The sequence below is a fragment of the Neodiprion lecontei genome, chromosome 3 (genome assembly GCF_021901455.1).
Source record: "Neodiprion lecontei isolate iyNeoLeco1 chromosome 3, iyNeoLeco1.1, whole genome shotgun sequence".
NCBI lineage: Eukaryota > Metazoa > Arthropoda > Insecta > Hymenoptera > Diprionidae > Neodiprion > Neodiprion lecontei.
In genome coordinates, this window is record NC_060262.1 from 39,871,651 (window position 1) to 39,893,782 (window position 22,132).

The window sequence follows — 22,132 nt, forward strand, 5'->3', positions numbered from 1 at the left end:
TATAATTCGTAAACATACAGTAAACAATGTAGATGAACATGATATATATTATATTTCGAATATAGTGGCTCATGAGTTTACACGTCTATGTAATAATGTTTTATTGCACATGATATATTATATATTATACAATGTATAATCTACGAGTCATTCCGATTACAGTGCTGCGATTGGAGCGTTTATAAGTATGATTAAATACCGTTATGGTCCTACAAGTGTGTGTTACAACGACAATTAAAATTGTTCCTAACACCGCGTACCCGCGGTTCGACGCTGATGAAAATGGTAAACGGAACCGGGACATCGGAAGTAAACCTCGACCAACGCGGCGTTGACCCCTTGATTAAAAAGCTGCAGGGGAAATTTGAAGCCAAGAAAATCGTGCGCTTTGACAGGAAGCAAAAAAATGTCACTCGTTATTAATGATAATATTTTTCGGTGCGTTACACACGGGACAAATAATTTTTCCGGTATGTGTATACGGCTGGTATTTACCAGCTTCGTTACGGACGTTACTCCAGTTTTCTTTCCTCGCAGCGCATGATTATTGAGAAATTATAAGATTCCGGATAATTGGACTCGTTAAAGAAATTACCGTAGGTGATAATTGGAATCGTGTAATTGCAATCGTTGACCGTGATGCCTAGAATATAATTCCGTTGACAACGCTACAAGTTTACGTCTGTGTAGAGGTAAACAGTCGCGGAGAGAATATTCGCTTCGAAGACGAAGGATACCGACAATTATGCATTGTTTCAAAATACCGGCGTGCAGATAACTTTCTGTTTTACTTATAGTCGTAATTATTGTCACAGTAGCTGTTTCTTGCACGTGTGTATGAAAATATTCCGAAGGACGTAATAATACTTTGAGACATACTTTGAAAGTATGGGTATGCGAACCACCTTCTGTTTGTTCGAATAATAATCAGAGGTTTTATTGTTGTACCAAATTTCCTCGAGTTAATTTCGCTATAGTGCAAACAAGTTGGATAGAAAAAAAAAAAAAAAAGAATAGTTGCTGTCGGGTGAACGGAAAAGCTTCGGGTATAAAAAATTCCAATCAAAAGTTTCAAACAATGTTATGCCAGGTCAAATTTATCCAGTGCATCAGTCTCTCTATTCATTATATATATTCGAATTGGGCGATTTTTTTTTTTTTTTGTTTCTTTTTTAGGATATAAATTTTAGGAAAGCACATCATAGACTGGTGGGTAAAAACGCGCATGCAATTCTATCAAAGTTAGCCGGAAGTTTCGGGTTTAATGAAAATTTAAAAATGGCGAGTCTTGTATGAAATAAGCGGAAAATTAAATTTCAGGGAGTTTTGTAATTTTGAAATTCACACCGCGTTCATCGTTGCGGTATTCCGTCTGCACGTGAAAAATTGTAAAGACGGAGGGGAATTTCTATCGATTTTACATATGAAAGGCGATCATATACAGCGTGCCGTATAGTGCCTTGGGAAATATTTCGCCGTGTCGTAAATCAAGAGACATTTCTTCCGGTTCCGGTCCCAGATCACGTAGCTCTATTCGACGTGTGCGGGTGAATATAATGCTAGGCGATTACACTGTGTCGATGTTATGCTAGTATCCATATCTAACAGGTATTTATGAATTCATAAGTGACTTATATGCAGGTGAGTTTTCGATGGACAGATGCACGATTATTTAAATAATATCTAGATCATACCAGACCTACCGAAGTACAGAAAAGAGGTTACAATATTCTTGTGTCAGCTGACGTATCCCGGTGAAGAATTTTGTTTGTAAAATTAATGGAAAAATATTTCATCAGTTTCCGTAGATTTAAATCCAGCAGCTAGCAAAGATATTGAATTCAGGAATCTTTTAAATTGAATTTTCTTTACACCGTTATAGAATATATAATTCCGTGGACGTTCATGCCGAAATTTTTATTACGGACTTTGAAAGAAACTCAGAATGTGCGTTGATTTAGAATAGAATGTTAAATCGACGGGTGTATTTTTTAGATTGATGTTTTTGTTGAATAAAATTTTTCACCTGGTTAAAGCTGTTCTGAGTATCCAACATTTTGTCCAAGAAACATGATCTTTTCTCAGATCGATACGGAATTAATATTGATTACACATTAGTATAATAATTATCAAACTATGAATTCACATCGGTGTTTTTCTGTATTTACAAATATTATTTGGATTATACCTTTGAACACTTGAATATCGCATAATTCGCGTAAAAAATGCTCGTTTACATTTCCGTAAACAAGCAATTTACGAATTAGAACACTGATTGTTTATATTATACCTTATACACCTTATCTCAAATGGTTATTACACAATAATTATTGCGTCTGTGCGTTATGTTATGTTATATGTTTTTTTTGCAAATATATGGAAGCTTCGATTCTCCAGAATTTGAAAAACCATCGCAAACTTTCAATCACACCATCTCCCAATCTTCATTCCATTCAGGTCTGCTTTGTTATTCAATGTTTTCTGCCATAATCCTCAAACAGCCAGATTATGGTAACTAATTTGCATCGAAATCGATCAATTGTCAATAGATTTAAATTTAAAAATGAATATGGATTTAAATCTTACAGACTATTCGTAATTCCAATACATACCTGTGTTGAAATGGTCTCTTCTGTAAAAAACAACCAAAGTCAATATTTTAGATTGCACCATGAAAAGTCTTCCGTTTTCCATTTTTCAGAAAAGAATTTCTTTCCTTTTTCGGCCTAAAAAAATCGCTAATGTACGCTAAGTTTTCTTTTATCATACATTTTCTTCCAGGCTAATTTATACTTATGATCTAAAATACAATATGAGAGAAAGAATTATGTATATACGTATAGATAATTCTTCAGAATCGTAAAACTCTTTTGATTAACATGCGATTAACATTTGACACCATATTGAATCAGTTCCGGATAAAAAGTTGGCGCTTCTTATGCGCATATATATGCAATTCGTTCTCGCACTTCACACCCAAGAATCGAATTGCATTCAACTGCCGCATTGTTCTTAATTTCTCACCGACAAATGGAGAGATTTGCACACACATGTCCTTTGTCGATAACAAGTCAAGTGCTGGGTACCTCCACCTATACGCGATAATACCTGTCTATGCAGAAAGTGCTGCAACTGGTGCACACGTGAAAATTTGTGGTAATCAAATTACGCCTCTTTTCCATTGTGTATCGTACGCGGTTTAAAACTACGGTATTGAACCAATCGGTTTCATTACCATGATTGCCGTACACACAGAGACATAATATGTTCAATTTACCAATTATCGGGATCTGCAATACGGCTACGTAAATGTTGTTTGATCAAAGAAAAAAATGATCGGAACTATAATTCGTATTATCCTACAGACGCGAAATTTCTTCGAATTAAGAAAAAATTTCTTTCGACAATTTATTGTATCTGGTAAATTTGATCAATTTATTTTCTCTCCCTATGTGGGTAGCAGAATATTTGCTTTGTGAGAAAATTTTAAACACGTAAAGTGAAATGAAATTTCACGTTTTGAGTCCCTTACTTTTCCATGAGTAATTTCTTTTTACGTTCCTTGTGCTTTCGCTTTTTAGCTTCTCGAGATATTAAGAATATCCTGCGATCCTCGCGCGACTCTAATTTGTAAACTACATCCATCGGCTCATAATGTAAGTCGTTATAAGACAAAACTAACATTGTCAAGTTTTGTCTACGACGTGCATCACAATTTTTATACCATTCGCTTTAACGCGCAGCTTGAAAAGTTTAACGATTAAAAAAAAGATGAAAAGGATTTTGCGAAGAAGAACTTAAAATTTTGACCGATGTCACGGAAGCAGGCTGCTACGAATCGGTCTCTTGCTGTAGTCGTCGTCGATGTCGTGAAGATCCGGTGGATCCGTGTAACCGCTATCATCGTACCTCGTGCATCGTGATCCCGGTGAAATCGGTGGATGAACGGGATGCACCGGGTGAATACTGATTGACAAGAACGAACATCACCATAAAAATGTCTCAACAAAAATGGTGTAAGAGATTGAAAAGGGGGACAAAACAGTTTTCGAAACTTCTCTTTTCCGATTTTTGAAATGCTTTTTCATTCACTTGGACCCTCTTTAGGTCGAAACCGTTTCCCTGAGCGTTCGAGTTTTGCAAAAATTGGCGAAAAACAAAATCGAAACTAAAGATCGCGTGTCTTTCCATTATCCGGAAAAGCTTACCTTGTGCATCTGGAGGGACTGGCTTCGAGAGGTTCGTCGTATCTTCTCGAGAGCATCGTGAAGTCGCGATGTGCAGAAACCATTTTCTGGAGTCTCGATATGATCTCGTAGTCCGGTGTGCAGATCGGTTCTGAGAGTAACTTTGCAACGGAGACTCGAAAGCTCTGTAACTGAATTTAAAAAAGTCGATTAACATCGTCGTCACAACCGTGAACCCCATTAATTACTAATAAACTTTTCGCCTCTGCTCTGCCGTCGAAATGCGGAGCGATACGATTTGATAATCAGTAACTCCCTCACGAAGACTCGAGGCGCATGCCGGTTGTGTCAGATTGCCAAAAGCGATTCGATATTCCGCATCATTTCGCGCGTGCCTCGGTTCGCAATCGACTTCTGCAAGCTCGCCGTTGACAATTTCTTCGTGTCTCGTAGATATGTAAGTAATAACTTGAACGATAATGCCGATTTTCATGTGCCGTTAGACCCTGATATCACTCGCAACGACTTCGAGGCAGCGATTTACGTTAAGAGTTTAATTTTCACTTCTTCCGATTGGTTTCTTCTATTTCATTTTCATTATTTCGTACCTGCGACTCCCTTCGCGTGACCTCCGCCAGGTTTTGTTTGACCTGGGCCAATTCGTCCCTGAGAAGTTGCAGGGAGTGATCGTTTATCGATCTCTCCTGTTCACCGGTCTCGGTCACGGTCCTCATCTGGTCCTTAAGCATGGTCAGTTTCCGGTTGTACCTGGTCCGCAGCATCTCGCTTTCGACGAGGCGTTTTTGCAGCTCTTCAATTTTCCTGCTTCGTTCCAGAGCGGCTATCTGCATCAGGCGAATAAGAACAGGGATCGAGAATCGTACGTCCATGATACACGATAAAAGACCTCAAAGTCTCAATCGGTCTTTCTCAATAATCTCACTACCGAGGCCGGTAATTAATTACCAGGCTTCGAAGAACGGCGCAATTACGCGCCGACACGCGATTCGCTGCGTCGTCGGATAGGTTTAATTATCATACTCAAATTTCATCAAACCACGAAGCTATTTAACGACGCGATCAAATTCACCTTGTAATCAGCAGCCTCGGTGAGCTGTCCGCTGATCTCCCTGTTCCTCGACTTTTCCTCCGTCAGCTGTATCTGAAGCCTATCGATTTGCTTCATTAGCTTCTTCACTCTGTGCAAAAGGTAGAAGAAAAAAATAAAATAAAAATTGTCAGACGGTCTATCGGGCACCGAATCTTTCGCTGGAAACATGGCTGCAAGTTCTGACGTCCTATTTCAAAGAAGTGTTTAGAAAAAAAACTATTCAGGACGCAGATAAAATTGATTTACGATACAATACTCAGCCCAAAAATACATCTTGAAAATTAATACAACCCACGGATCTTTTTTGAAACTTTATTTTCCACGGGATTCATACTCACCGAAGATTGGCCTCGTCTTTTTCAGACTGCAGCATGTTCTTCATGCGAACACTGTCTTCCTGGAGAGACAATTTCCTCCGCAGAAGATCCAAGTGCAAATCTCTTCGCTGGAGTTGTTCTCTCAGTGTTCTTATACGGCGTTGCAGCTGGTAAACTACCGACGTCTATAACGATCGTGAACCAGTTGGTAAAACAGGATACAAGTCGTGTGTTAATAATAAAAAATCTGTCACACTAGAAATCCGGGAGATATCCCAAAGTCGTTGAGACGTTAATCGTCTCTCCATTTGCTCGTATTTTCAATTAACATTATTCTACCAACTCTCCTAGATTTCATTCTGCTGAAACTAAAGCACCGGCAAAATGTGTGTAAAAAAAAAAAAAAAAAAAATTGTGGTAACGCCGTCGCGCACAGCTGCCAGGTCCTAAGATCAAGTAAAAATGGCAGAGTCAGCTGCACGCGACGAAGTTGATGATAATAATGTTGCAACTACATAATATGGGACATCATGATAATGCACAGTGAAATAGATGTTGAAGCGATTTCTTGCAGTGCCTACATCTTGACTACTGAGAGCTTACTTCTTTGAGACAAGGCAGTTCGTGGAAGGAGCGCTCCCGACGAATCCTTGGAAAAGTTGTGTAGTTGCAGCACAACAGCTAAGCACACATACACACACCCACGTATATTCGTATGTGTACACCAATGCATACTTGATTTTTCGTTATTTTCTAGTACAAAAAAAAATCTAAAAAATCTAGTAAATCCGACCATTGTTGAAAATTTTCACTTGAATATCCTTTAGAAAACAAACAATCGATACGGAATTCTTGAGCTTGATTTGCGCCAAATTCATTCTACTGTGTCTCACTACTCTCGAAGTTCGATAATTCGCTCTAATTGAATCTCAAGATTTCAGATTCATAGAAGTTTGTAGTGTAATTGATTATGGGACTTGAACGAAACCGTCTTTCCTGCATCTGGACTCATTACTGAGCTATTGTCCAGGCAAAATTATATGCGTAAACAATAAGGAAGTTCCGTGTCCGATCGTGACGCAGGATATAAAAAATAAAATGCACGAATCTCACCTTGTCTACCATCTTGTCGCATTCCAATTTGGCAAGTTGTTCAGCGCGTACGAGAAGAGACTCGGTGTGAAGGTCGATTCCAATTTCCTGCGAGATTTCGTCCATCTGCATGGCTTTTCCAAGTCGATCGAGAAAATCCATGAACTAAAAATGATCAGACGTTGTATCCTCGTTGATTACATTCGTTATTTGGTTTAGCATTTATTCAGTGCACCTCGTTAAACGCAAAGGTTGAATTTTTCTTACCGTTTGCTTGTCCCGGCGGAGAGATTCTCGAGAAAGCTCGCAGCTTGTCAGCTCTGATTCGAGCTTGTGAATTTTATTCTCCAATGCTGCACGCTCTTCCTCGAGCGATCGTACCTGCATCATCGTCGATTCCGTCATCTCGGTTTGACGATTGGCCGTGTCGTGTGCCACGCTCAATTTGTCCCTCAGAGCTTGGATTTTCTGCAATATTGGCACAGACGTTTATCCGGTTATTTTTAAACTTTCATCGATCCTTTACCGTTGAGCTTACCAGCTGCTGATCCTTGTTCTCGGTAAGGATCTCGCGAATTCGATCCTTTATAGCGTTCTCATGAGTCTCGACAAATCTGTTCGGGTTGCTAACGAGAATCGCCATAGACTCGAGGAGATGTCTGAGCTCATTTTGCACCCTTTGACATTTTTCCTCGCGTAATTTCAAGTCCTCTGAAAAATACCTGGGAGATTATCGACTGTCTAGGTTACAGCGCGACGGAGGATTAACGGAAAAATATCAAACAAGGGATCACCTCGGAGTTGGCAAATCAGAGACTCTTGATTGGAAATATTTCCAGTCGCACTGGTTATGTTTCTGTTTGCATTCACGAGCTTGTCTCTCAGATCGTTCAGATCCCTCTCGGCGACCCTCAACTGCATTTCGGCGCATTCTTTTTCCTGGGGGTAAGAAACATGGAAATATATTCAAGCATCAATTTCTCCGCATCCGTCTGGGTAATGACAAACCTGTCGGAGACGCTCCAAGTCGAGGAGCTGAGACGCCGCTTGTCTCTGCACTTGATCCTTGTCGACGTTAGCGCGATCCAGAGCGTCTCTGCAACTCCGAAGTTCCGACTCAATGCTGTTTAGGTGAGATTCTGCATTTGTGCTCTTCGATCTAAGTCGGTTCACTTCTTGAACCAGCTCCTCTGCCTTGTGTATTACAACGTCTGGACTGTGATGACTGCTGTCGCAATATTCCACCCCCAGCGAATGCGCCAACCTCCGAACAAAATCCTGCAAAGTTTTTCTCATGATTTTCACGCGATTTTCTCGCAAAAATTCCCCAGTTTTTCATTCATAATCGATTTCATGAGAATTCAAAGTTCTGCCAGTTTTCTTTACAGATTTTTTATTCACCGACCAATTCTGTAGAAGATTATTTTTGCTGGAAGTAACAAAGTGAAGTTTATAGGAAAAAATGTTCACCGAGAAAGAGAGAAATTTTTTCTCAAAGATATCGAGTTCGGCAATAATTCGTATCAAAATTCTTCCAGCACGAGTCGAATATCGATCTTCCTGGTACCTTTTACTTCATCTACGCACGTTAATCCGCTTAGAATATTTCTAACAAAGTAGCTAATCGATCGTGGACTATGAGGGTAGATTTCATGCACGCGAGGATTGCATATCCAATCATGTCAAGAGCGTTGTTAAATTTTATATGATTAAAGAAGAGCAGTTCATATACATATAGTCATGCTTGCCTGTAAATTGAGACGTGCTCTTTCTTTTAGCTGAATTTCCTCGTTAATGTTATGCTCGAGTTGCCGTATCTTCTTCTCGTATTCGCGAACCTTGTCCTCGTGGTACTTGGAATCCCGTTGCAAGCTTTGAATGGTTATTTCGCTCCTCCCCTGGCTGGCGTACAAAGTTCTTTCCCGTTCTTCAAGTTCCTGCGTACAACGGATACGGTATAAAATTGCCTCGGGAGCACTAAATTTCCCTCGTTTCATTTTCATGGAAATTACGGAGCTCGACAAAAAAATTCAATCAACTCTGTACGAACTTGTATCCGCTTTTTCAGACTCGAAATTACTGCATTCTGCCTCGCTGCCTGTTCCCTAAGCTGGTCAGCCTCCACCTGTAGCTCGACCACTCTCTGGTCACGAGATCTCACCGCACTCTTCATCTCTTGGAGCTGTACACGGTAATTAATCAGACATCGATTCATCAGTCTGCCAATAATTACTGCTAAATTTTCAAACTTTTACCATTTATCCAGAAAATAATACTCACATCAGTCATAAGACGGTCCCGCTTGTATTCCAAGGCAGCAAGTTCGCTTCTAAGAGTCGTTGTCACGTCATGCGTCATTGCATCGTCCGATTCCTGCATCTGTGAGTGCAATTATATCGTGGTTTTATTTTATTTTTTTTCCATCGAACGGAGTCTTTTTACAGAAAAGCCAAATTATCTTTCTCTGAAGCTGTACCAAAGAATGTTCATTAACTCACCCACTGAGTGTAATTGTACCCATTGCATTTTACGCTCTATTCAGTTCGCCACGGCGAGCTCCGTGATTATAAAAAAAAAACACGCAGACCTACAGAATTGTTCTAAAACTTTAACTGTAACCTCTGTAACTCGAAGCAGTTTCAAACTGCAGCATAGCAATTTTTCGCCCTTGCTGACGAGCAACCGAACGTACGTGAATGGCAGTTTGGCATTTTAGTTGCATATGCGTAGACGTATATGAATTTAAAAAAAACTAGGCTGGAAAATGCGATTTAATTTTTTGATATTAATTGTGTAAACACATAACTAAGGAAACCCATGCCAAATAGAATCAAAACTCGGACTTTAACCACTTCTTTGATGTCCCGTCGATTTAATAACGAGACTAAACCAGTTTTCGGGGAGAAACGCGATTCCGTACCAAACGGAGTTGAACGAGGACTGGAACTGGGAATGATCGTCGTGGTTCGTTATGCCGTATATTATATATTATATCTCCGATCACTGTTTCGTGACCGAAGTCGTGCTATGCACGAAGATGACTTTGCGGCCGGCATGTTGCTCGGCTATAAATAAATCAGCAGCCAGGTATTCCGTGGATTATGCCTAACTAAGTTGAGGTCGAAACGATGGTACCCACGTTGCGCAGGAATGCCCTACATAAAACGAGGGAAGGGATGAATTTATCGGAAAGCTATAATAAATAATTAATCCTCTGCGCGATGTATTTTTTGCCCGTATAAATTCTTATACCCGTTATCGCCTATCTTCAATGGGTATACTCTACGACATTCACGGAGAAAGAAAACAGCTCGCTTTCGTATCTCGTGGATTTTACGCAAACATGATTTTTTTCCCATAAAAGAATTCCCCTGTCATGACGTATGCGGCGTACATATAATTGTTGTCGTTTTTCTGATACATAAATAGAACAGTATAGCTCTGTGGCTTCAAGGGGAACAGTCCGACAAGTCGAATCGATTATTTTCAGCGCTATGGTAACCTGCCCTTTGCCCACCTGCAGGTCGATATACCTGTTTCTTTACGCGGTGTTACGTATGTTATGCCTTGTGGTCTCTCGTCCCATTGATTAGCAGACGGAGCTTAACTGTACTGACCGATCATTGAAAAAGCTCGATTCGTCGAATGGTTCAATGATCGATTTCACAATAAATTATCGTGCAAGAGACCAAGAAAAATATGTTTTTGGCGTCAAATTAACAGTTACAGTCAATAGTGATTCGTTGAGTTTTAATAACCGCGTGAGAAGATATTTATACGAGGCTTCGTAAACATTTTTTACTCAATGGGCAATTTTCAAACAAAAGAAGAGATTCAGTTTTTTGAAATGGATTACACAGTGGGTGATACTTTTCAAATTCAAAAAAATTTAAAATACACGACGTGTGTACTTGTCGTGATCTGAACCGGTGCAAAATAAAAAAAGCATCGTTATAAATTTTAATTGAAACCTTTTGCGGCGAAGAAATGCAAAGTGTTTCGAATATCTTGAGATCCTCTTCGTTGTTTCCTCGTGATTCCATCGCTTCCTCTGCTGGGGAAGCCATTATTTACGTTCAAGGTAACTTCAAGGCTCACTGCTCACGACATGAATTACATTAACTTTTCGGTACATTCCAATCCGCTGTTACCAATCAACACTGCACCAAAGTTTAAATTATTACTGACTGACAAGTGTGAACGTCGCATTTTCACGAACGAACAATCGAATTCTCGCGGTTCTACTCATCGGCCCGAAATGAAAATTGTTTCACGTGACGATTGAATGTCAACACTGAAGGGTACCTGGTGCTCGACGCCATTTCTCCCCTAGCCCTGAAGATAATCGAAAAGCATCGATCCAAGAAAATAACGAACTTCTTTGACAAGGATGCGGAGCTTAACATTTCGTTAGGTTGCTAGGAGTGAAATCAATGCTACACGTTCGCAACCCACGCGTACCTTTTGCCCGATCTGATCGTTATCATCGTAATCCACTTCGTTAGAGATCTTTGCCCAAATACCTGGAAACGAATCAACAAGCTACCGATTAATTGCAGACTTACGTGTGTAGATGAGTGTGGAATTATTGCATATTGACTAGTATGTTATGATAAAAACGAAATCGGTGCAAATGAGAATCGTATCGTAATCAGTTTCAAGATTCGGAGACTTTTGAAATTGCTTATAAACAGATAACAAGTATCAAGGTATGTAATTTGAGTATATTTTGTTCGTACAATTTTCTCGGTCCGATACAGAATGAGCCGAGATCGAAACTTAACGTTATATAATTAATTACAGAATAGATTACATCGCAGCAAGTAAGAGTACTTAAATTTTCGGAAGCCAACCACAGCTACAACATTATTTCCGAATACTGCGCGTTATATCTAATTCTAGGAATAACAATCAACTAGACTCGAATATAATAGACTGGAATATTTAATCAATTTAACGCGTACTCTGGAAATCAAGTAAAACTCTTGGACTAAATGCACCTCTTGAACTACCTTGGAAGGGAACACACAGTATCTGAAATTGCAATAATGTGTAATGAGATTTTAAAAACTTGCAGCCGGCGGGCTGTTTGAATTCAAACGGTTTGGCGCCTAAGGACTACTTTTCTCGCTCACGGAAGACGCATCCGGCGTGGAACGGCCAGCTGTCGGGCGTAGCAGTACGAAGTGTCGCAGTCCAAGATGCCATACTACAATTTCAACTCGTTCACAGGTCGAATTGCGGAAACAACGCACCCGCAGCCGTTTTATCCACTCGTGAGTGAATTCTGTAAATAATCAACAGTTACTTACGAGAAATATCGCACCCTGTCAAGCCTCGGGGTGATCGTGAATCGAAGTCTCGCTGCTTTCCACGAACACCCGAAACAACCGAATACGCTTCCCGAGCTCGCGAAAAGCAGACGACTCCATTTTTCATTCACGGTCGAAACCAGTTACGACACCCAATTCTTACTCGAAAAATCGTTCCAAATATTCCGACTGAGATTATCCGACAATTGAAATCGTATGGACCAAAATATTGATCAGTTCCTGAATTACGTTGCAGTTACGTTCAGTATAGAGATTTCATTGCAGCCTGTTCGCTCTCGTCGCTGACATAACAGCTCTATTTTACCATTTTTTTTTACCGTAAATCGGGCAAAGATTTACTATAATAGATTGATTACATTTGAAATTTGTCGCGAAAAGACGAATATAGATAAATATATAATAGATTGATAACGGTCACGAAAATTAAACCCTTATTGTCCGAAACTCTGTCAATAAATATTTAGACGAGTCTTAGGTCAAATGAAAATTTTCTTTTTTTGGTCATTGCGAATAACATAATCGACCGATTGAATTTAGAAATAATATCGTTTCAGGCACCCCATCGTCTGGATCTTGCCGAGCCACCTAAAATCATGTACGACTCATCACGCACCAAGCCGGTGCAGGTAGCATCCGCTTCCACCTCTGCAAGGCCGCAATCTACTTTGTCGCCTGAAATGCTCAAGAAGTACCAAAAGTTCCAGGTATAACTATTCAAGAGAATTTTCAATATGAGACTTGCAATGATCCTAACTAGTGAAGTGAAAATACTGCGAGGATACTAGAATGTGAACTTATGTCTGCTTTGTTCGTTCTCAGGCACCGAACAATATCCCAGTACATCTGAAAGGAGGACCAATGGACAAAATTCTTCTTGGAACAACAGTGGTCTTGATCGGCATTGGATTGATACAAGCTGGTGATCTGATCTACAAACTCGGCTTTCCAAAGAAATAATTGGTCGACTTTGTGTCATGTCAATGTTCAAAACTATAGACCTGTATAGCGTATTATTATCAATATTATTATGTCGCCTGTGTGACTAGCGCACATAGGCACTTAATTTTGTAAAAATAAACATTCGAAATCTTGTGAAGATAATCGTTGAACGAAAATTGAATGTCTTGGGAAATCGTTTCGTTTTCATTGCCAACGTAGTTTTTTTTTTCAACACTCCAATTTGTAGCTTGAATGTTCTCAAGTTGAAATAGGCTGAAAAAAAAATTTTTATTTCCCATCTTCGGTAGCGAAATTCTACAGTTGCGTAAGTATTTTGTCATTTTTATAGGTTATGTTAGATTAACATCGAGTATCTCATTCACGTTGCTAAATTATGATAATATTTTTTTTTCAAATTCATAAATCGACACGAGCTGCTATCTCAAAATTTTTTCTGCTACAAATATGATTTTAAATGACTTATCGCTAGCATCTACAGATGTAGGCATTGCGAATGACAGCTGTGAGCAGACGGCTTGTCAGTATGCTATGTCCATTGTGATTTCGTATGTAGGCGTATTTTGGTGCGAATATACTCGTTATTACAGAGTAACGTAGGAATATCGTTGGTTAATCGGAATGGAGAAGCCAATAAAGCCTAACATAATGTTTCACCCGATTATTTCATCGATACAAAAGATCGCCCTGTACGAAACAAAATTTGTAAGTAGAGATAACCTCAATCTTTGACGTATCCTTTGCCGATCTTGATACTTTCCTCCTGTCATTCGACGTATATATGAACAATAGACCACGAATGATTTGTCAGATTATATAGGGTAATAGACATATGTTTTTCAGTGCTTTTATTTGATGGGCTCGAACAATACGCAAACGAGATTTCGCGTTTTGCAAATCGATAGAATGTCCCCAAGGGAGCTGATAGTTCATGACGACAAGAGGGAGTACACGAGCGAAGAGATTAAAGATCTGGTTAACAAAATCGATATAGGTAACCGCAGCCGGATGGGACAGCGAAGCAACACTGGCGGAGTTTCCCGTGTTGTATCGGCGTTTGGAATAATTGGTAAATCATTCAGCAACGTGTTACTTGTGGAGAATGAAACAAGTTGGACTGGGTGTTGGATGATGGACGATCAAGTTTAACCAGATATCATCATCCTCATATGATTTTAGATTAATCGCTGTTAGTTGAATGCCAGTCTCACTCAATTGCATGTAAAATGCTTTAGACTGTATCACATTTCACCAAGAGTTCTTGTGTAATTCTCCTTGTTTTTTTTTCACTTTTTTTTCTTTGTCTTGGTCCTATTTTTTGCATAGATCTTCTATTTTAGTCTATTCGTAGAAAATATTGGGTCTCTTACTCTCGCAGCTTTCAATATTGACTATCGTTTTAATCACCGTCACCTTGAGTCTTATTAATTGCTTCTGTTTTGAAATTGTCTGATTGAAACACAGTCAAATATTGTTCGCGTGTCGTCTTGATTTTGTCTACTTTTATTTGAGGGTTGAGATGAAAAATGTGCATAAGTAAATGAATATGGCTCAGTGGAAAAAAAATGTGTCAATGCATTCAATATAAATAAAATATTACTCAATGCTTTTGAAAACAACTTTCAAGTTGTACAGTATGTCGATTATTCCATACTTTAGTATGCAAATAAGATGATAAAAGATTACAATTTTTGTTTTAATTAAACTCATTTTGAAAGTATTGAGGTTTTTATAACAGTTAAATAACATTCTGACTGAAAAAAGAATAGGAAGCTCATTTTGTTCCTAGCTGCTCAATTATTTTATCCATATTTGGCATAAGTGAGAAGCTAGTAAAACCTAAACTGCGCTGAAGAGACCCAGTTCACTCACATTTATACTCGCTACTAAGGCAAACTTAATTGCGAACCAACAACAACCTGCGAGGCTACTAACGAAGAGCCGCAGAAACAAGAATCGCAAGCAACACAACATAAACCAACCCAAACACGATTCACCTGGAAGACAGTATGGCAACGAGATTCTTTTCCAAGGCTAGTACCGGCTTTTGGCCTCCTTGGTAAGGCTTACCACGCTCACTGACAATTAGTTACATCTTACCCATAACACGTGTCACATACTTCATATTGTTTACTTTTTGTTTGTAATCATTTATACCTTTAATGTGCTTCAGCAGGCAGGCATGGGTTGGTGTTGAATAAAATTCGCATGAAAGTATCATCAGCAATAAATCATGTAAAATGAAAAGGTCTCGCACAGTTGCCCTGTGATCTAGCATGTTGAAACACGCTGGCTGCACTTCCGTAAAAATCAAGCATGTAGAGGATTTATCACTTGTAGTTAGAGTCAAATGTGGTCTGGGTAACGATTACTCAGAGAAAGCATGTTTTCATGTATTCAGAAGCATTTGTGCGTTAATCATAAATCATAAATTCTTAATCCATAAACAGTTTATATAACTTGAATCGGTATAAAACTGTTAATGTAATGTAGCTGATGTATCTTTCGCATGATTCATTTAGTAGTGCTGAGTCAATTGTCGATCCTTATTATGCATAGAGCAAGTTCTGTAGTTTGACATCGTCGACATCGAGCTAATTAAATATAATAATTATCTTTAAACACACTTCTACCACTGTCCTGACATGAATCTGGCAACTTATAAACCTTCTATGCTCTCTATTAGGATTCGTCCGTTTCTTGGAGGGATACTATATCATTCTGGTTACAAAGAGGTGTCGAGTCGCTGTAATCGGTCACCATACCTTGTACAAAACGGAGGACACTGCCATGATTTACATTCCAAATGATACAGTCCGACTTTTTCATCCCGATGAACAGAGATATGTAAAAATGTTTCAAAACATTGACCTTAGCAGTAATTTCTACTTCAGCTACTCCTATGATCTGACGCAGACCTTACAGTTCAATATGGCGCCACCCAAGCACATCAAATCAGACATTCCAACGGCAAATCCAGAAAACAAAAGTGAAGCGGACGATGTTGAAGATTCTGAAGATTTTTTCAACATGTGGGCGTTTAGAGAAAATCCAGAGACCAGCGAGTATGAGAATAATGTGTTAGCAGCTTATTTCAAATGCAATATGCCGGTTAATTGTTTGAATGTAATTTTTTCAATGCATAAATATAAACGTTCCATTTTCTCACTTTGTCAGATTCGATCATAAAATCGTTAATTACGGAGTACGCAGTAATCCGAACCGGCGCTTTGTGTGGAATTCACACCTCTTGCTACCTGTAGAAAAATATTTACATCCTGATTGGATTTTATACATAACACACGGATTTATTGGACAGTCAAATATCAGCATTTTTGGGAGGTCAATGTACGTCACTATAATCGCTAGAAGAAGTACGAAATACGCAGGGACCAGATTCCTAAAGAGAGGTGCAAATTTTGATGTGAGTTGACAAGTTGATACAACTTAGAATTTCGTTTTCACTTGCAGGCTGCACTTTTAAATCTCTGAAACATTAATATAATTCAGGGAGATGTCGCAAATGAAGTAGAAACCGAGCAAATCGTCCATGACTCAGGTATCAGCTCTTTCAGTCACGGCCACTTCAGTTCCTTCGTACAGATGCGCGGCTCTGTCCCTGGCCACTGGAGACAGGATGTCAGTAAAATGGTTCCCAAACCTACGATCACCTGCGATCTGACCGATCCTTACGTTGAAACTGCAGGTATCGAAGGTTTTTCGCAATATATTACATCGCAAACATTAAGGAAATCAAGCGGGTAATAAACTTGGTAACCGTCGGTTTACTGTAGGTGCTCATTTCAATCAACTATTGAAAAGATACGGATCGCCAATCATAATATTGAATTTGGTGAAGAAGAGAGAAAAGAAGAAACACGAAAGCACTTTGAGCGAGGAGCTCAGTATGGCTGTGAGATACTTGAATCAATTTCTACCACCCGAACATATTATACAATATATCAGTTTCGATATGGCTAGAAAGAATAAGGGGTGAGCTTTAAAATGCTATTTTATTATTCCAAAACTTCTTACCCTATTTTACTACTAATCTTACAGTTATGATATTGTTTCAACAGCAAAGAAGCGAATGTAATGGGGCGACTAGCGAATATAGCACACAGTGCTGTACTGAAAACCGGCATCTTTCAATCACAAAATCCGTACTACAGCCAGAGAAATTTGTTCTCAACAGCTAATAGCAACAAGAAACCTCACAGGAATGACTTAAACTCGACTCTTTCAGGCATGACAAGAAACGATTCAAAAACAACGCTCAGCTTAAGTTTACCGCGAATAAGTTCTACCGGTCAATTTACATCTGATCGCGACAGTAATTCAAAGGCGTCAGAAGGTCTGGAAAAATCGGAGATCGATTCGATTGAAAATAAAGTGAGACAATGCTTTATGAGGAGAGGAACTGTGCAAACTGGAATCATTAGGACGAATTGCGTGGATTGCTTGGATCGAACCAACACAGCTCAGTTTGCAATTGGAAAATGTGCCTTGGGCTTCCAATTGTGTGCTTTGGGAGTGCTAGAAACTCCAAAGTTGGAATTCGACTCCGACTGCGTACGGCTACTTGAAGAGCTGTACGAAGATCACGGTGACACTTTGGCATTGCAGTATGGAGGTTCGCAGTTGGTACATAGGATAAAAACATACAGGTAAAAGAAACTGGACTGCTGACGAAGAACATGAAGTCAATGCATGTAGAAGTAAAATATTGCTGCAATTGATGTTATTTCCAGGAAAACTGCACCGTGGACAAGTCAAGGCAATGATATCATGCAGACGTTGAGCAGATATTTCAGCAATACTTTCAGCGATCAGGAAAAACAACACACAATTAATCTCTTTCTAGGTCTGTGAAAGTGCATCGGTTTTCTAGAAATTATTAGTTCATGTGGTTGACTTGGCATTTCGAAGTAACAACTGTCTTCTCAATGCTTAGGATTGTTTGTTCCGGAAGAAGGAAAAACTCCGTTATGGGAACTTGTAACTGATTACTACCTCCATCACAAGCCAGCATGTAAATATACTCGAAGAACAAAAGTATTGACTCAATGGTGGGATAAAAACGTTTTGAAGTGTCTTCCTTACGCTCTTAACGAAGTCACCAAGTCTTGTTCAGAAATGATCCAGTTACAGCACACGCAAGAAGAAATGGTAGACGTATATTACGATTATCATCGGTAGGATTATGCTTTTTTAGTGCGAATTACTCCGTCGCAAACTTTTACTGTAAATTGATATTGAATTTGCATTTAAACATTTCAGCCCTCACGAATTATCAGTATTAGTCGATGTGTATGCCTACAAAATAAGCCACTCGGTCAGAGATTTTATGCCTAATTTTACAACAAACTTCAGCCCCTTTGCTGTGCGAGTAAGGCCAGGGAGGAGACGAGAAGAAACAGGTAACAAAAATGCAAACATGAAAAATCCGTCTATGACTGGTCAAAGCAGTACCAGCAGTACAGCGTCTAGTGCCAGGTGAGTAAAGCTCTGTACTAAGATCGAATACGAGACAGTTTCCGACTTTGATAACAAGTTGTTCCCGTCTATTCACGCAGTTCGAGTTTGGACTCTAGCTCTGACGATGACGAGAGCCACCAAAATGCTAACGACTCTCAATTGACTGCATCGAAGGATAGTTCTGATCTAGTTTCATTTGAATCCCTGTTTCCGACAATGCGAGAAGTCTACGGAACCCAACCAGAGTCTCCGAAGAGGGCAGATATTCTTTTGTACAAAAGGTAAGCAGGCATCGGTTTAATTAAGAAGTGTAATTACTTATGCCAAGTATATTTTCAGGTATGTGCTAATAGGTAGGAATGCAACCTATCCAACAGATCATTCAAAAATACGATCTAAATTGGTTCAGCAGGCATCCTTTCCAGAGTGTTTGAACGCCAAAGTTTCTCTTCCTGTTGTAAAAGACGCGAGTATCAGTATTTATGGACAGTATGTGAGGAGAGCCAAGGTATAAATAAAATGTATAATATTTTCATGAATAGTTACGAAAATTATAAGATCGCGATATAAATTTTGGCTCTCGTTTTTAGATCGGTGGTTCAATGCCAAATCCTAATGACATGATTTTGTACGAAAATTACGTTCAAGAGCAAATGCTAACTAGACGGAACGGAGTATGCAGAAGTTCGTAATTCAATCATAGATATTAAGCCAATTATTTGTAATATATATACATATATATATATATGAATTTAAAATGCATTTAGACCAGAGATATTTATTATTAATCTAATAAACGAACAGCTTCAAGATAATTTTCGCTGATTCAACCGAATACCTTTCTCCGTGGGATACAAAATTTGAAAGGAATGAAACATTTGCTTTAGTCAGCGTGTAATTTAAAGTGCGACTACTATAAATGCAAAGTAGGGAAACAAGAAGTGGCGAGTGAACGATGTGATTCCCAGTAGGTATTGACGTGTAAAATGGAATACGATGATTCAATATGTGTAATTGATCACTTAGATTTTATTGGAATCGAGAATAAGAAAGATACAGGCGCACGATACATAGTTTGGTACAGATTCCATAATTCCCATGGCCTGGAGAAATGAATCGGGCAAAAGATCTACTTCAGCTTCTTCTTGGGGCGGATGTTGTTTGTGTGGCCACACTTCTTCTTGCGGCAGTTGGTAGCACGGGGATGAAGTCGTGCATAGCATTTGCGACAGATCATCTTGTCACAGTTGTATTTCTGGGCAAGAATACGGAGCGTGGGTTCAATGACACCACCGCGGAGTCTCAGCACCAAGTGAAGCGTAGATTCTGAAAATTGGGATCATATAATTAGTGATTTCCATCAATGTGTATACAGAAATAATTTTTGAGAAATTGGGTAAAATAATTTCGCTCGATGAGTCCTAGTTAGTCGCTGCCAGTCAAAAGATGCAACGACTTTACCTCTTTTTCAGTGATTTGCTTTCACTTCTACTCAATTCCGCATTTTTTATGTATATATAAACATTTAATCATCTCAGCAAAGCTGTTACATGAAACATGGTGTTTTAGGTGAGATAAAATCAGCGTTCGGATAACAGAACAAATGGAAATGAAAACTATAACAAAAATGATCCAATCATTGATTCTCTTACCCTTCTGGATGTTGTAGTCTGAAAGAGTACGGCCATCCTCGAGTTGTTTGCCGGCAAAGATGAGTCGCTGCTGGTCTGGAGGGATTCCCTCTTTGTCCTGGATTTTAGCCTTGACATTTTCGATGGTATCGGACGCCTCCACCTCAAGGGTGATGGTCTTGCCCGTCAGGGTCTTTACGAAGATCTGCATTGTGGCTCACCTGCGCAACAATCATATACACGGTTATCAAAATTGTTTTTCACACAAAAAATATACGGTTTAGGAAAAGGCGGGTTAAGGTGGGGAAACAAATATTTTAGATAGAATTTTTTCGAGAGGTGCACGCTATCTAGCAGATTGATAGCATAACCTAATCCGACTGATGCACGACTTCCATTAAAGAAGTGAAAATAGGGTTATTCGCTAGCCAACGTTTCGAATTACGAGCAGACGACGCGGACGCGAAATCGCTAGGCATTTACGGTCGTTGAAATCACGCGAATTGTATAAAACTATCAGCGCTCATACCGTCGCGGGAATCCGGATTATGACGTTTGTCCGAGAGCCGGAATGGATTCGGACGAGTGGAACCGTTTAACTAGACTTCAATTGCTCCAAGACCGTGAATTAGGGAGTAGAGGTATTGGGCGAAATCAAAGCGAGCGTTAAAAGTAAAACTGGAAAATTTCGAATCGGATGAATTCATCCCATGCGCACGGGGGTCGACAGCAACGTTGTTTCCGAGCAATTGTTTTGTCAACATTTCATTGGAAGCGTTGCGGAAAATTTATCGAGCTAAGATCGGGCCGACTCAACATTGTTGGGATTTTCGAGCACAGTCGACGGTTCAGCCCGGTTTTTGGTACCAATATGCGAAATATACAGAAATTGCTCGACTTACCGATTCGACAACGTGTTTGTCGCAAGCCTACTCAACGGAAAGATTCGCCGCTAGAGGCGCTCCAACATCCGTTTCTCTTACGTTCGAGACTATCGATAAGCAGGCCGGCTGGTGCGTCACTTTGCAGTCGAATCGTTCAGCGCTCGATTCTGATTCAAAAGAGGATTATCTACTGGCGGGATGTCTTGAACTGTCTTGAAATTGTAATTGTCGGAGGAATTAAAAAACGGTTACCTCAAGGCAAATTTTCATAACTATTACTCTGCGGGTAAGTGATAAAAAACCGTGTTACTGATCTGCTCGCTTCTTTATCGACGGGAGATCTTTAACCTGCAATTTCATAAGTCATGCAAAACCGCACTGCATGGGTAACAATCTTAAACTGTTGGCATTACATTTCAGTTTTAAACGAAAGAGAAAGAATGTAATAATCAATTTAAAGTGAGTTGAGTACGTTTCGATAGTCATTGTTTAAAATTTTTTTAACCACAATGAAATTTCTTTTTCCCATTAAATTATTTTTCCAAGTTTTATAAACTTCCCCTGAAGTTATAGAGTTTATAAAAACCCCACAACGAGGATGTTTCGTGGATAAAAAATTTCTGCTTTCCATGTATTGTTCATAAAGTAGAGTATTTATGAATAATTGGGTCACATTATTTCATTCTTGTTACAAACGAATTTTGCTTTGTAGATATACTTTAGTATAGATGCTATACTGCAGATATTAAATAAAGAATAAAAAATCCAGGGTACTTCTGCATTATGTATTAGCATAGATTCGTATCACTAGTTAACCATTACAGCGAAATTTATACAATTACGTAGTGCATCAAATATCTTAATGCTGCAAGGTGTGGGAATTAATTTCCGCAAAGTATGCATTCCTGAAGCACCCTACGGCGATGTTGAACCCGGTGAGCACATATAAGAACATCCCATTTAGGAGGTCTTAAGAGGCTGGGCCTGCCGGGTCGGATCGAGCAATATGCAAATTTCAGTAGTAACCCTTGAACTTTACGCCTGACCTGAATGTCCCTCGTCTTACAACGGGAAGGCACACCACTCGGGCCAAGTGATCGGGTTAGCCTTTAATAGTATCCTCTACGCCAAGCACCGCGCTA

The 22,132-nt window shown here is 39.4% G+C and overlaps 4 protein-coding genes across 12 annotated transcripts; 2 read left to right on the forward strand and 2 right to left on the reverse strand.

Moving 5' to 3' along the window:
* Positions 1–11,121, reverse strand: LOC107219646 (coiled-coil domain-containing protein 170). 3 transcript variants are annotated; one of them, XM_046733435.1, is made up of 15 exons: positions 10,679–11,121; positions 8,988–9,086; positions 8,758–8,889; positions 8,456–8,644; positions 7,716–7,985; positions 7,502–7,646; positions 7,246–7,418; positions 6,975–7,175; positions 6,729–6,872; positions 6,219–6,296; positions 5,637–5,800; positions 5,278–5,386; positions 4,796–5,032; positions 4,209–4,378; positions 1–3,966 (listed from the first exon to the last, which is right to left on the reverse strand). In XM_046733435.1, exons 1-15 carry the CDS (start codon positions 10,772–10,774, stop codon positions 3,816–3,818), a joined length of 2,358 nt encoding a protein of 785 aa, XP_046589391.1. In that variant the 5' UTR covers positions 10,775–11,121; the 3' UTR covers positions 1–3,815. The 3 variants fall into 3 exon arrangements, with proteins under 3 accessions (XP_046589391.1, XP_046589392.1, XP_015513415.1); XM_046733436.1 differs by lacking the exon at positions 10,679–11,121 and adding an exon at positions 9,206–9,273; XM_015657929.2 differs by lacking the exon at positions 6,219–6,296.
* On the forward strand, positions 7,860–13,155 carry LOC107219647 (cytochrome c oxidase subunit 7A1, mitochondrial). 3 transcript variants are annotated; one of them, XM_046733440.1, is made up of 4 exons: positions 7,860–7,868; positions 11,902–11,983; positions 12,595–12,744; positions 12,860–13,155. In XM_046733440.1, exons 2-4 carry the CDS (start codon positions 11,909–11,911, stop codon positions 12,995–12,997), a joined length of 363 nt encoding a protein of 120 aa, XP_046589396.1. In that variant the 5' UTR covers positions 7,860–7,868; positions 11,902–11,908; the 3' UTR covers positions 12,998–13,155. The 3 variants fall into 3 exon arrangements, with proteins under 3 accessions (XP_046589396.1, XP_015513417.1, XP_046589397.1); XM_015657931.2 differs by lacking the exon at positions 7,860–7,868 and having other exon boundaries at positions 11,883–11,983; XM_046733441.1 differs by lacking the exons at positions 7,860–7,868; positions 11,902–11,983 and adding an exon at positions 12,159–12,274.
* A 337-nt stretch (positions 13,156–13,492) lies between these two features.
* LOC107219645 (polyphosphoinositide phosphatase) lies at positions 13,493–19,290 on the forward strand. 5 transcript variants are annotated; one of them, XM_046734055.1, is made up of 14 exons: positions 13,496–13,702; positions 13,841–14,066; positions 14,889–15,056; positions 15,684–16,077; positions 16,175–16,421; positions 16,508–16,703; positions 16,792–16,990; positions 17,077–17,664; positions 17,749–17,861; positions 17,952–18,192; positions 18,278–18,493; positions 18,574–18,756; positions 18,815–18,983; positions 19,066–19,290. In XM_046734055.1, exons 1-14 carry the CDS (start codon positions 13,619–13,621, stop codon positions 19,165–19,167), a joined length of 3,126 nt encoding a protein of 1,041 aa, XP_046590011.1. In that variant the 5' UTR covers positions 13,496–13,618; the 3' UTR covers positions 19,168–19,290. The 5 variants fall into 5 exon arrangements, with proteins under 5 accessions (XP_046590014.1, XP_046590011.1, XP_015513414.1 ...); XM_015657928.2 differs by having other exon boundaries at positions 15,684–16,062; XM_046734056.1 differs by lacking the exon at positions 14,889–15,056.
* Positions 19,291–19,484: 194 nt separating this feature from the next.
* On the reverse strand, positions 19,485–21,142 carry LOC107226572 (ubiquitin-60S ribosomal protein L40). The gene is made up of 3 exons (XM_015667433.2): positions 21,009–21,142; positions 20,128–20,327; positions 19,485–19,801 (listed from the first exon to the last, which is right to left on the reverse strand). The coding sequence occupies exons 2-3, from the start codon at positions 20,315–20,317 to the stop codon at positions 19,605–19,607; spliced, it is 387 nt and encodes a 128-aa protein (XP_015522919.1). The 5' UTR covers positions 20,318–20,327; positions 21,009–21,142; the 3' UTR covers positions 19,485–19,604.
* Between the last annotated feature and the right edge of the window lie 990 nt (positions 21,143–22,132).